General features: G+C 45.0%; 1 protein-coding gene across 8 annotated transcripts in view; it reads left to right on the top strand.

Moving 5' to 3' along the window:
* The first annotated feature begins 506 nt into the window (after nt 1–506).
* The window catches only part of WT1 (WT1 transcription factor), a 65912-nt gene continuing 51922 nt past the window's right edge, over nt 507–14496 (top strand). For 4 of the 8 annotated variants that reach the window (XM_029582208.1, XM_029582207.1, XM_029582209.1 and 1 more), the window contains exon 1: nt 6067–6540. In XM_029582208.1, the coding sequence (XP_029438068.1) occupies nt 6165–6540 (376 nt within the window). In that variant the 5' untranslated portion in view covers nt 6067–6164. Of the gene's footprint in view, nt 722–853; nt 907–6065; nt 6541–14496 lie in introns of those variants that run through there. The other 4 variants (XM_029582213.1, XM_029582206.1, XM_029582210.1 and 1 more) reach the window with 4 other exon arrangements.

Below are 14496 nucleotides of genomic sequence, written 5' to 3'. Positions count from 1 at the left end.
TCTCGGAGACTCTTATCTGCATCTTCTTTATTGCATCCACATCCTTTGCTGCTTCACAGGCTCTAATGCCATGCAGTGAAACTGTAAGTTCAAGGGGCATCTGAAAATCACCCTCTGCCCAGTCTATACTGGTTCCATAACTGCATGTGCCACATAAACAGTCACCTTGTTCCAGCTCCTTTCGCCTGTTTCTCGTAAGAAGGATCACCTTATAGACCACCCCATGTACCTGATATTCAGCACCGGGCAGCAATCTCCCCTTCTGTTCTCCCCTTCTGTTCTGAAAGAGGGTCTCTCTCAGGTCCCTCAATGCCTATTGCAATGCGCCTGCTGGAGCTGAGAAGGGAAGGGAAGGCTCCCGGTGCCTTTGACAGCGGCAGCGCAGCAGCAGCAGCGTTAGGAGCGGAGGGGGTGAAGCCACGCGATTGGCCGCAGCCTCGCCTTGGTGCCTGTGAATGGAGCGGGGGCCGCTCAGGCTCCTCCTCCGGGACGTCAGCGCTACTAGAGCTTTGCAAACTTCAGAGGGAGAAGGCAGGCACCTGAGCGGCAGCGCCGGGGATTTCTGCTGCCTCCAGCCCCAGCCCCAGCCGGCAGCAATGGGCTCCGACATGAGGGATCTGAACCCCCTGCTGCCGGCCGTCCCCTCGCTCCCGGGGAGCAGCAGCTGCAGCGGCAGCCAGTGGGCTCCCGTGCTGGACTTCCCCCCGGGGGCTTCCTACGGGCCCCTGGCCTCGCACCCTTTCATCAAGCAGGAGCCCAGCTGGACCCCCTCGGACGCTCACGAGGACCAGTGCCTGAGCGCCTTCACCGTGCACTTCTCGGGCCAGTTCACCAGCAGCGCCGGGGCTTGCAGGTACGGAGCTTTCGGGGCCCCTCCGCCCAGCCAGCCGCCCCCTGCCCAGCCCCGGATGTTCTCCAACGGCCCCTACCTGCCCAGCTGCCTGGAGAGCCAGCAAGCAATGCGGAACCAGGGTAAGAGCAGCAGCCGGGAGAGGGAGGGGTAACGGTGCCAGGCAGGGAGAGCAGAGAAGGAGCCGGGGGCTGGGAGTTGTAAGAGGCGCAGTATTCCCGATCCCTAAATAATCGTTCGCATTTCATTCACCAGGGTTGTCTCTCCCTCCTTATTAGTCCTGTAGCCCTTCCACTGCTCCTGATACTTTGCTGAGTGCAGAGCTTAGAAAAGTCATCGCTGAGGCTACCCTGACTGCACAGTTCATCTACAAAAGAAATTCATTTTTAAAAGCCCTCGGACATAAGCCCAGCGTCATCTCCGAGGGAAGTTACCCTGTGCCGCGAAAATCTGTGCGCTTACACTGGGCGCCTGGTAAGAGACACAGGGAGGGCTCACCCTGCTGTGAATATGAAGACAGCTCAGCACAAACTCATCTCACTCCCACAGGAACTGAGAAAAAAAAGTTACAACCAGTGCTCAGTGAGCTCACTTACATGTAAACGTCCATGTGAGATTGACTATATAAGCGGCAACTGTTCTCCGATAATACATTCATGATAGTGAAGCTTTTTGAAGCAATCGTTTAAAATAGTCCATCGATGTAAAATCTCTCACTGCTGCACAGGCTGCAAACATCACAGATTCTTTTCTCCTTCTGATATAATTGTGAATTGTGTATTTTGTATTTATACCCATGACTGCTACAGTAATCTCCCTTAGATTGACTGTTCAATGACGTTTCCCTTTAGCAAAGGTCCCCTTTATATAACACAGTTTAATTGCCTTCCAGTATGAATTTTAAAGTTAGGGTTCGAGTACAAAATGCGTATTTCAGTGTTTAAATTCTACAAATTAGATATCAAAGAAGAGAAGTAGAGATTCATTAAAAAATGTCAGACAATGTATTACAGCACTAACCGGTCCTCGGTCACTGATTCAATTACTTCATATTGGTCCAAAAATGTTCTATGGAACTTATTACACAAAATAGCATGAACTTGAAGAGAAAGCTTTTTATTACTTGAAATAACTACACAAGTTTGATTTAATATTTAATCGTTCCCGTGTTAAATTCTTGCACAATTGTGAAAACGTATTTATATATTTATAATAAGTATAGAAAGATTTTTAGTTATTATTTGTAATGCACAAGTGAGGAGCAAAATACAAAACATGTAAAAAGAATGTAAAACACCTCCCTGAATTCTGTTGTATGTCAAAAGCCAAAAACATTTTTTATATTTGAAAGGAAATACATTGAAAAAATTTTTCTGGACCTAAAATTATTTGATGAAAAAAATCCATAAGCAAGCTATCAGTTTCCTTTACATTTGGATGAATGCAATGTACTCATATTGCAAACGAAAACAAAGCCTGAGTTTTAATTTTATTGTACATAGAAATATTTTTGATTGTTCAGATTTGAGGGTAGTTCTCTCTGGGTTTCAGGGTTTCCTGCGATGTTTATTCCACATTTAAAAACGAAATTATACATTTCAGGAAACAAATTAGTGAGCGTTGCTGGAAAGAATGACAATAATTACTGAGGCATTTATATAGAGCTCCGAACAAGAAACTGCATGCAGGTGCAATCAGTTCTGTTCCGAATAATATTCTGGCATATTAGGTGTAATTTAAATACAGTCTGTAATTTGATTTACAATAATTGAGGGAACCGAGGTTATGAAATTCTGCGCATCTCCTTCGGGCAGACCAGATGGGCCGTTCTGGATTTTGTCATAAGCGAGTCCCCGTTTCATATTTAGAAATGAAACCTCACCAGGAATGTTTTCTGTGATGTCTGGGTGATGTAAATAATCCTTTTTACAGCACTAGTAAGGAGATTGGGGAATGAGCTGCGCCAGATATGCACCTTGACAGAGATCTGATCAGCTGCTGGGTTTCCCGGGCTCTGAGCTGTAACTCGCAGCTAAGGGGGTTTCTTTGCGCCAGTCAGAAATGCGATGAACTCCTGGCATTTCATTCTGAAATTATAATTTTCTTCAATTGTGTTAAAGGTTGGGTCCGATGCAGCAGTTCCCCTCTGCTTTTCCGATGCTAACTAATACCTGGGATTAGAGTCTGTTTGAATGCTCTGTTTATTTGCCCAGGATCAGCTTGTTCGCTCAGCTAAAAGTTGGACGGCTGGCTCAGGGCGCTCTCCTGCTGCGACCACAGCTTGGGGTCTTTCCTGCTCAGGAGGATGTAGGGGGCGGTCAGTTACCTGCTCAGGAGTGGGAAGGGGTTAGTTACCTGCTCCCTTGATGCACCTCTGTAGCATTTAATGTATTTGATTTCAATTAGGGAGTTACATTGCTGGGCAGCCTTTGTGGATGTTTAATTTTTAAAATGCGGTGCAATTTTTTTTATCTGCTGTGTTTTAAAAATCTCTCTCCCTTGTCTATAATTTTTAGTTTTCTGCTCTACTACCTAGGTTTTCACGCAGCTCGTTACTTGTTTAACTTACTAACTAGAGAGGTGTCCTTATTACAGAAGCACAAACGTCCCCTGCTCGGGTAAGGCAGGAGCGGGAGGGGTGTAAAACAGGCAGGGAGCCGAAAGCTGCAGCTCGGCTCTCTCCTTATAGTACAGACCTCCGTCTATAAACCTGTTCATTACCTGCAAACTGCACTAGACAGCGGGCATCCGCCAATGTGAGATTCTCGTGCCCGCATACCTTGCTAGTTTGGGACAGGTGAGCTTGACTCCTTTTTGGTGAAAGTGGAAGATACTCAGGTTAGGGCACTTTCTACGCTTGTATAAAGATTTTGCAACAGGAAAAGCATCCTTTATGTTTATTTATTTTTAACATTTATAATCCAGCTATAATGTGTGCATGCAATAATACAATTATTGTTATTTTCTATTAAAATTAGTAAAATAAAACTAAAAATCCTAAAACAATGATATCAACCATCACCGTTACCAAACGCTTCTATAAACAACCATGCCTTCAATTTCTTTAGAAATAATTTTAAATCTGTCATTACTTTTTAGGTCCTCTGGTAATAGTTTCCACAGTATGGGATCAATAAGAAAGAAAACCCGATTATGTGCCTTTTTGATGTGTGGAATATCAAGCAAATGGTGCTACGATGATCACATGGATCATATATATATATATATATATTTTTTTTTTTACAAGTTTAGAAACTATTCTGGTGCGATTTCTTGCAATGCCTTGAAAGCTACGATTATTATCGTAAATTTTATGCACTGTGCAACGGGTAGCCAAGACAGACTTTGCAGAACAGGGGGGGGTAGCCTAGTGGTTAGAGCACTGGACTATGGACCAGGAGACCAAGGTTCAAGTCCCGCTATCGCTCCTTGTGACCTTGGGCAAGTCACTTTACCCTACATTGCCTCAGGTACAAAAAACTTAGATTGTAAGCCCTCTGGGGATAGAGAAATACCTACAGTACCTGAATGTAAACCGGTGTGATATCTCAATTGAGATGAATGTCGGTATATAAAAATAATAAATAAATAAAATAAATAAAATAATCGACATGGATGATCTAATTTGGGGTAGATAGCTCAAGTCAGAATCTAATTGAATCCCCAGATTGCACATTTGCTCAAATTTGCAAGCTCTGAAGTAATAGTCCTGCGAATTCTGGAAGTCTTTTTGGGGGAGAAACCCAATTAAAATTCTGTTTCGGTTAAGTTGAAAACCATAGCATTCACCGACATCCTGTAAACAGGAGGACATTAGTTTGACTAATGGCAGCAGCCCAGGGAAGTAAAACTGAATATCATCAACAAAGCACTTATTCTGGATGTTCTGCTGTCCAGAATTAAACAAAGTGCCTGCATGAAAATATGAAAAATTGTAGCTGATAAAATTGACCCTTTGGTTAGAAGGAATCTGTAAGGCTGAAAACAGTTTTTGGGTCTGAATAAAATCTTCCTGATCCGAATGAGTCGCGGTTGCGCTTGGCATTTTAGAAACTTTTCTGGATGGGGGAGAGATATTACCTTGGGCTCAATAGTCACTTGATGCCGAGGGAGCCCCCCCTTTACTGTGCCTTTCTCCAGCCCTGGCAGCTCTGCCTCTGAATCTCTCCCGTGTCCCTGTCCGATCCTCCTCCATCTGCCTCTCTGTCTGGTCCATCGCCGCTCTGTGTCTGTCTGGGTCTCTCTCAGGTCCGTCCTCTTCTGTCTGCATTTCTCTCTGGCTCCTTGCCATCCTGTGCCTCTCGGAGACTCTTATCTGCATCTTTTTTTTTTATTGCATCCACATCCTTTGCTGCTTCACAGGCTCTAATGCCATGCAGTGAAACTGTAAGTTCAAGGGGCATCTGAAAATCACCCTCCGCCCAGTCTATACTGGTTCCATAACTGCATGTGCCACATAAACAATCTCCTACTTCCAGCTCCTTTCGCCTGTTTCTCGTAAGAAGGATCACCTTATAGACCACCCCCTGTACCTGATATTCAGCACCGGGCAGCAATCTCCCCTTCTGTTCTGAACCAAGCTTGGCACACTGTCCTTGTGATCTCCCTGATGGTAGTGTAATGGGAGTGCCACAGTCCTCCTTATAAATAAATGAAACCAACAGGATTCCCAGTTGTACCTCCGGAAAACTAAAAACCTCTGTGTTTCAGCCTCGCTGCTCTTCGCCTCTGCTGTCCCGTTCCTTCTGCCCTGACCGAGAAGCATTCAATGTCTAACTTCCCCTGCCTGCTCCCTTTTCTCCCCTGCTCCTTCACATCCGCTCCTATACCTGTTCCTGCCTTGCTAATCCCCTGTGCCCCTCCTGTACCGGCTCTTCCTGAATCCTCTTCCACCCTCAATTGTTTGACACCCCAGGGATCCTAACAGTTAGAAGTAAACTACGGGGGGGGGTGGCTGAATGCGAGGGCCTGTTCCGCACCTCTGTGGCCAGCGTTATACTTACCCTGGTGCCTGCCTATTGCAATGCGCCTGCTGGAGCTGAGAAGGGAAGGGAAGGCTCCCGGTGCCTTTGACAGCGGCAGCGCAGCAGCAGCAGCGTTAGGAGCGGAGGGGGTGAAGCCACGCGATTGGCCGCAGCCTCGCCTTGGTGCCTGTGAATGGAGCGGGGGCCGCTCAGGCTCCTCCTCCGGGACGTCAGCGCTACTAGAGCTTTGCAAACTTCAGAGGGAGAAGGCAGGCACCTGAGCGGCAGCGCCGGGGATTTCTGCTGCCCTCGCCCTCTGCTGCCTCCAGCCCCAGCCCCAGCCGGCAGCAATGGGCTCCGACATGAGGGATCTGAACCCCCTGCTGCCGGCCGTCCCCTCGCTCCCGGGGAGCAGCAGCTGCAGCGGCAGCCAGTGGGCTCCCGTGCTGGACTTCCCCCCGGGGGCTTCCTACGGGCCCCTGGCCTCGCACCCTTTCATCAAGCAGGAGCCCAGCTGGACCCCCTCGGACGCTCACGAGGACCAGTGCCTGAGCGCCTTCACCGTGCACTTCTCGGGCCAGTTCACCAGCAGCGCCGGGGCTTGCAGGTACGGAGCTTTCGGGGCCCCTCCGCCCAGCCAGCCGCCCCCTGCCCAGCCCCGGATGTTCTCCAACGGCCCCTACCTGCCCAGCTGCCTGGAGAGCCAGCAAGCAATGCGGAACCAGGGTAAGAGCAGCAGCCGGGAGAAGGAGGGGTAACGGTGCCAGGCAGGGAGAGCAGAGAAGGAGCCGGGGGCTGGGAGTTGTAAGAGGCGCAGTATTCCCGATCCCTAAATAATCGTTCGCATTTCATTCACCAGGGTTGTCTCTCCCTCCTTATTAGTCCTGTAGCCCTTCCACTGCTCCTGATACTTTGGTTAGAAAAGTCATCGCTGAGGCTACCCTGACTGCACAGTTGATCTACAAAAGAAATTCATTTTCAAAAGCCCTCGGACATAAGCCCAGCGTTATCTCCGAGGGAAGTTACCCTGTGCCGCGAAAATCTGTGCGCTTACACTGGGCGCCTGGTAAGAGACACAGGGAGGGCTCACCCTGCTGTGAATATGAAGACAGCTCAGCACAAACTCATCTCACTCCCACAGGAACTGAGAAAAAAAAGTTACAACCAGTGCTCAGTGAGCTCACTTACATGTAAACGTCCATGTGAGATTGACTATATAAGCGGCAACTGTTCTCCGATAATACATTCATGATAGTGAAGCTTTTTGAAGCAATCGTTTAAAATAGTCCATCGATGTAAAATCTCTCACTGCTGCCCTGGTGGATATTTAACCTGTTGCTCACTTCTACGGAAGGCCAGAGGGCAAGGAGTGGAAGAGCAGTGCCAGGAACTTCCGCCACCCCCTCCACCCCGTTATAATCCACCCCTGTCAATCCATTGAGGAGTTTTAGGATGTTAAAATAAGTGCAAGGAAAATATTTTGTTCTTTTTTTGTTTCCTGCATGCAACTCAAGCTCCGTTTTCTCCCCTTCATGAAAAGCGTTTGTTGAGGATATATCCCTTTGTGAAAATAAATTAGAATCCACTGAAGCAGCTTTATAAACGTAATGGTGCCCTTATGGCACGCGGGGGAGATGCTAAAAGGTTACACAGAGGTGGCAGTCAGACCCCTATGCTGGGTCTGTGACTGAAAATACTGTGCAATGGAAAACTTCCATTTTTCTTGAAAAATATTATTCTGGTAGTTTCGCCATAATAGGAGAGATCAGGCTGTGCCTCACCCAGGAATAAAAAAGCAAGCTGGAAACATCACAGATTCTTTTCTCCCTCTGATATAATTGTGAATTGTGTGTTTTGCATTTATTCCCATGACTGCTACAGTAATCTCCCTTAGATTGACTGCTCAATGACTTCTCCCTTTAGCAAAGGTCCCCTTTACATTAATTGCCTTCCAGTATAAATTTTAAAGTTAGGGTTCGAGTACAAAATGCGTATTTCAGTGTTTAAATTCTACAAATTAGATATCAAAGAAGAGAAGTAGAGATTCAATACAAAATGTCAGACAATGTATTACAGCACTAACCGATCCTCGGTCACTGATTCAATTACCTCATATTGGTCCAAAAATGTTCTATGGAACTTATTACACAAAATAGCATGAACTTGAAGAGAAAGCTTTTTATTGCTTGAAATAACTACACAAGTTTGATTTAATATTTAATCGTTCCCGTGTTAAATTCTTGCACAATTGGGAAAACGTATTTATATATTTATAATAAGTATAGAAAGATTTTTAGTTATTATTTGTAATGCACAAGTGAGGGGCAGAGTACAAAACATGTAAAAAGAATGTAAAACACCTCCCTGAATTCTGTTGTATGGCAAAAGCCAAAAACATTTTTTTATATTTGAAAGGAAATACATTGAATCATTTTTTCTGGACCTAAAATTATTTGATGAAAAAATCCATAAGCAAGCTATCAGTTTCCTTTACATTTGGATGAATGCAATGTACGCATATTGCAAACGAAAACAAAGCCTGAGTTTTAATTTTATTGTAGATAGAAATATTTATGATTGTTCAGATTTGAGGGTAGTTCTCTCTGGGTTTCAGGGTTTCCTGCGATGTTTATTCCACGTTTAAAAACGAAATTATACATTTCAGGAAACAAATTAGTGAGCGTTGCTGGAAAGAATGACAATAATTACTGAGGCATTTATATAGAGCTCCGAACAAGAAACTGCATGCAGGTGCAATCAGTTCTGTTCCGAATAATATTATGGCATATTAGGTGTAATTTAAATACATTCTGTAATCTGATTAACAATAATTGAGGGAACCGAGGTTATGAAATTCTGCGCATCTCCTTCGGGCAGACCAGATGGGCCATTCTGGATTTTGTCATAAGCGAGTCCCCGTTTCATATTTAGAAATGAAACCTCACCAGGAATGTTTTCTGTGATGTCTGGATGATGTAAATAATCCTTTTTACAGCACTAGTAAGGAGATTGGGGAATGAGCTGCGCCAGATATGCACCTTGTCAGAGATCTGATCAGCCGCTGAGTTTCCCGGGCTCTGAGCTGTAACTCGCAGCTAAGGGGGTTTCTTTGCGCCAGTCAGAAATGCGATGAACTCCTGGCATTTCATTCTGAAATTATAATTTTCTTCAATTGTGTTAAAGGTTGGGTCCGATGCAGCAGTTCCCCTCTGCTTTTCCGATGCTAACTAATACCTGGGATTAGAGTCTGTTTGAATGCTCTGTTTATTTGCCCAGGATCAGCTTGTTCGCTCAGCTAAAAGTTGGACGGCTGGCTCAGGGCGCTCTCCTGCTGCGACCACAGCTTGGGGTCTTTCCTGCTCAGGAGGATGTAGGGGGCGGTCAGTTACCTGCTCAGGAGTGGGAAGGGGTTAGTTACCTGCTCCCTTGATGCACCTCTGTAGCATTTAATGCATTTGATTTCAATTAGGGAGTTACATTGCTGGGCAGCGTCTGTTTCTTAGTTTATCCAATAAACCTGTTCATTACCTGCAAACCGCACTAGACAGCGGGCATCCGCCAATGTGAGACTCTCGTGCCCGCATACCTTGCTAGTGTGGGACAGGTGAGCTTGACTCCTTTTTTTGGTGAAAGTGGAAGATGCACCTTCTAAGCTGTGTGCAAATATTTTTAGGAGAAGCAAAGCCTCCTTTGGTGTGACAGAGTCTGTAAACTGGAAAGCAGTCTTTGGGTCTGAATAACATCTTCTTGCTTTGAAGGCGTCAAGGTTGCACTTGGCCGTTTCGCTGGATCTCGGAGCGTGGGAAAGCCCTTACCTTGGCTCTGCCATCACTGGATGCCAAGTCCTGCAATGGCAGCGCCCGTTTTTTTTTTTCCCTTGCAAACCTCTCCCCAGCTGCCCTGTGGCTTCCCTCGCACGAGCAGGGAATGCAGCAGATGCATCACTTTCAATTATTTCCAGCACATTGTAATCATCGCTGCCTCTGCTAAGGTCCTAATTAAAGAGACCTTGTTATCAAAGGCTTCGTTCACAACTAAACCGTCTTATCAAATTCCGGAAAATGTGGCCAAAATATCACTCTGCTTTGAGCAGAGTTTTCAAGGTCACTCAAAGTCTGCAGCAGGCCAGAAGTATCCAAGAAAGTGTTACAAAGAAGAAGAAGAAGAAAAAAAGAAAGAAAAGAAGAAGAAAGCGCCCTTTATTGAATGGGTTTAGAAAGCGAGAGAAGGGGGAAGGTCGTGGATGACATGGGGGGTTTACTGGTGCCTTTAGCTGAGATTAATAACAGTGATCTTGGTTTACAGAAGTAAGCTAGGAATATGATTACCACATGAGAAAATATTTCCTCGTGCAGTTTGCGGATCCAGCTTGGGACTATGATTTTAATTCGGGTATGAGAATTACCTGCTCCCTCTTGTTTAATTCAGAGCTTGCAGGTATCGTGCGATCCCTGCCGATCGCCTTTATTGAATAAAAGCCTCTGTCTGTAGTATCCCAGGGACAGGAAGGCTCTGGAGAGAGATGCCCTGCCCTGCCACGGACTTTGGATCTTTTTGTAATAACTGTTAATGCTTTCCATTTCATGTTAGGAGCCAAGATAAGGAGCTGATTTGCCCCTAATAATTGCCACTTGTGCTTTTGGAGAATCATACATGGGTTTCCTAGTTTTCAGATTAAACTATGACAAAAGTATCTAAATTCTGCTGAAGCAGCAGGGTACCAGGATGAGGAAGGGCTAAAGAAGTTAGGGCTCTTCAACTGGCTAAGGGGACTTTGCAGAGGTCTATAAAATAATGAGTGGAGTGGAAAGAGTAAAGGCAAATCTGTTGTTTAGGCTTTCAAAAAAATAGAAGGATTTAAGTAGTACATTTAAGACAAATAGGAAAACATGTGGGTTTTTGTTTTTTTTTACTCAATGCATAATTAAGCTCTGGAATTATTGCAGGAGGATGTGGTGAAAGCTGGGTTAAAAAAAAAGGTTTGGACAAGTTCCTGGAGGAAAAGTCCATAAACCATTATTAAAGTGGGCTGGTGGAAATCCTCTTCTTGTCCCTGAGATAAACAGCATGGAATCTATGGGCCTTTTGGGATCCTGCCATGTACTTGTGATCTTGCTTGGCCACTGTTGGAAACAGGATTCTGGGATTGCTGGACCTTTGGTCTGACCCAGTATGGTGCATCTTTAGCATGTTCTGAGGTGCGATCTGCACCGAACAGGCGCCCGTCAGTGACAGCTTGCACTGTGTGCGGATATAATTCTTTGTAAACCATATCAAGATCTCACAAGATGGGAAATATGAAAAGGTGCAGCACCTTGAATATCTTTGAGCGCGATGTGGCGATGGATCGCGAAGCCTCACAAAGACACCAGCACTTGTAATTACTTTCTCTTGCTGCAGTTGTTTAAGTGACTCAGTGTAATTAATGCAAGTTGGTGTCTGGGTGTCTGATTTACGGTTTAGTGTCGCTCCTGGGTCAGGAAGAGAGGTGATTCATTTCAATGAAAAAATATAACTTGTTTATTTTATGGACAGCAACTTTCGGCTGAAGTAGGAGTTTGTTTTCAATTTGACATTCCGTGATAATTGCAAACTCTTTAGAAAATGTTTGTGCAGATTTTTTTTTTTTAAACTAAATTAGAAACTGCAAACAACAGATGGAGACTATCCGTTTTAGGGTCTAATTTAGGAACTAGCAGCCGTCAACTTTGCAGATATTAGAGGGCTGTACAGGGGATAACATGGTACATTTCCCATAGGCAGACAAGTTTGCATACTTTGTATACCTGATGGAGTATGGAAAGAGTGTACCTTTGTACGAAGTCCTGATTTGTATAGCTCACCAGAGCCTAATTTACTAAGGGAAAAAGCTCAGTAAATGAAGAAAAGGTAGATTCCTTAAATTCCTCTTTGAATCTCTATGAAAAACTGAAAAAAAAAATTTGTAAAAATTGCAGCCCAAGTACTAAACTTAACAAAGGAGCAGCTTCTGGCATAGAAGGTTAATGATACTTGGAAGATTTGGCGTTATTGAGAGGCTGCTTAAAAGGAGCTGGGTCTGACACTACTGACACTGGCAGGGCATCGGCTGCAGCCCTGCAGATTAGAGATCAATGGGAAATTTTTCTGTTTTGGGTTTTTTTTTTCCCGAAAAGATAGGAGGCCTAGGAAACGGTCTTCAGAGCTGTGTAGCCACATTTGCCTCGCCTTTCAGCGGCTGTAAATTTAAAGCAGAGAGAAGAGGGGGCAAGCTGGCGTTTGGCAAATGTGATTAGGCAGCCTGCCTACCCGATGCGCCCTAATTTTAAGGGTAAAAACCAAGGTGCTCGGACAGGATGGACAATTAGGCCTGTTTTAGGGGCTGATGTAAGAAGCCGTGTTGACCCTGGTGCGGGTTTTCGCCTGTGTTGTGCTTAGCGCAGCTTTTCTGGGCTAAAATGGGAAGTAATGAGGTTTTCAGTGTGGGAAAACCATGCTAAGCCCCATGAGCGGGTCTCCATGCAACTCCCATGCAAAGGACTGAGAGTTAGGTTTATCCCTGCAATGCAGGGAAGCTCAGGAAGGTGGGGACTGCTTTGTGCTTTGCACTGTGGCAAATGTAAGTCCGGGGGTCAGAGCTGGAGTTAAACTTCCTGCGGTGCCGCCGGTGGCAGGGCTGAAAACCGGAACCTTTCCTCACCCCCGGCAACCACACAGCCCTTCTGGAAAATAGTCGGAAATTGCCAGCAATTAACTTTAAACATGTTAGCAGCTTACGTTGGGACCGACTTGGACCTGGACCGTGAGAGATCATTGGTAGCAGCGTCCACAGGGCACAACTCTCAGACCCTCCACTGACCATTTATCACGCGCCCTCCGAGCGCGTCTTAATTATGGTCTGGGGGGCGGCGGGGGTCTCTTTTATTCAAACAGCAAGTCTTATTGAATTGTCAAAATGTTATTACAAAAAAAAAAAAAAAATCAGTTTCCATGACACCAAATCAAGAAATCCAGACCGAACCCTTTATTCTAAAAGAAATTCTCTTTATCTGCCTCCGGGAAGAGCTGATGGGAAGGTGGCCGCAGAGTTGTATTTGAATTTGGATACGGATTGTTACTTTTCTTATGAAATAAACAAATACATATTAGTGCCGGAAGAGGCTGTAATAATTTTGATTTCATTGTATCGGGATGGGGGGGGGGGGGGGGGGGAGGTGGACATTTGAATCAATTGCATTTTCCAAACATTTCCGAGGCAAATCTAATTTCAGTGCACCGTAGGTTTTGTAAATTCTGGGAGAAGAGGAGGTGCTGTTTGGGACCGTACTAGAGTGGTAGGTAGGGAGGAGCTGAACGGGGTTTGTAGTCCTGCAGTCTGTGGCTTTTTAAAGTCACTCCCCATCCTTGGCTCTAAATTCACCTCTCATTCATTTAGGAGAAAAGCTTCAGTTTCGGTGTTCATTTCATGGGCCCGCTTAAAAGTGAAAGGGAAGTTACTAAATTGTCTATAAAACATGAATGCGCCCTTTTTGCTAATAGGTTTTTAGTAGATCTTTCTTTCCCGTGGATTTGCATTTCAATGCTTTCAAATGCCCCTGCTTTACAAAGCGCGTTTTCTGTTTAGCGCACTTTTTGTACTCTCGGGGCACCTGCATCCCATGGGGGTCACATAAGTAAAGTAAAACCAGTGCTCCCTTATTGCAGTGATATTAGTAGGATTTTACCACATTGGCCCTGTAAAGAGATTTTTATTCCCAGCGCTAATAGGTGCGTTTTATTTAGCACCCGCGCTAAGCATTCGTAAATGAGGCTTGGTGAGAAACATTGCAGATGGAAAGATTTTACTTGATGCAAATTCTGCCCTGCCATAAAATTCAACAATATCATGACATTTCTTAAAAATGGGAACTTAGCAAGTCACATCACTCTCCATTGCCTCAGGTAGGGGGTAATTTTCAAAAGGGTTTACTCATGTTAGCATACTTGCAATTTTCAAAAGCCATTTACCTGCATAAACTTGGACAGGTTAATCCTAAGGACAATTCAATGACATATACTGTAGCAATTTTCCAAAGCCAGTTTATATGGGTAAAGCATTTACTTATTTTTAAGCGTGTAAATGCTTTGAAAATCAGGTCCTTAGAAGGTAAGCCCTCTGGGGACAGGGAAATTCCCCCAGTACCTGAATGTAACTCATCCTGAGCTATGAATATAAAGGTATGAAGTAAATCTAAAATAAAGATGCCTCTGCTAAGATAACCAGTGGTAGGTAAACCAGCCCTGCCGGTGCCAGCATGAAGAACGTCTTCCTGGAGGAATGTGGTCTGCACTGCTACATTAGTGAGGATCCCCCAGTCTCTGAATAGTGGGAGGCACAGTCATGCATGTCCTGAGCCCCGAATTTCCTGTGGAAAGCTAAGGGATATTTGAATAGCCAGAGGTTTCCCCAGGTTCATGTTTGCGTTTGTACATGAGCAGATCACAAATGATTCTACATTGGTTCGGGGGGGGGGGGGGGGGTGAAGGGTAAAAGGATCGGGGCATGTGTAAGACTGTAAATCTGGGACTGTATATCATAACAGCCAGCATGCTTACTAAGATGATTAAAATAGATTCTCTATCTAAATATTTCAATGACATGGCTAATGAACTCTCTTCTTTTCATTGTTCATCCCCATATAGCCTCCTATTTATGTTATTGTC

The sequence above is a fragment of the Rhinatrema bivittatum genome, chromosome 17, assembly GCF_901001135.1.
Source record: "Rhinatrema bivittatum chromosome 17, aRhiBiv1.1, whole genome shotgun sequence".
Lineage (NCBI taxonomy): Eukaryota > Metazoa > Chordata > Amphibia > Gymnophiona > Rhinatrematidae > Rhinatrema > Rhinatrema bivittatum.
Note: the sequence above shows the minus strand (reverse complement) of the source record. Positions and strands in the feature narration are given on the sequence as shown.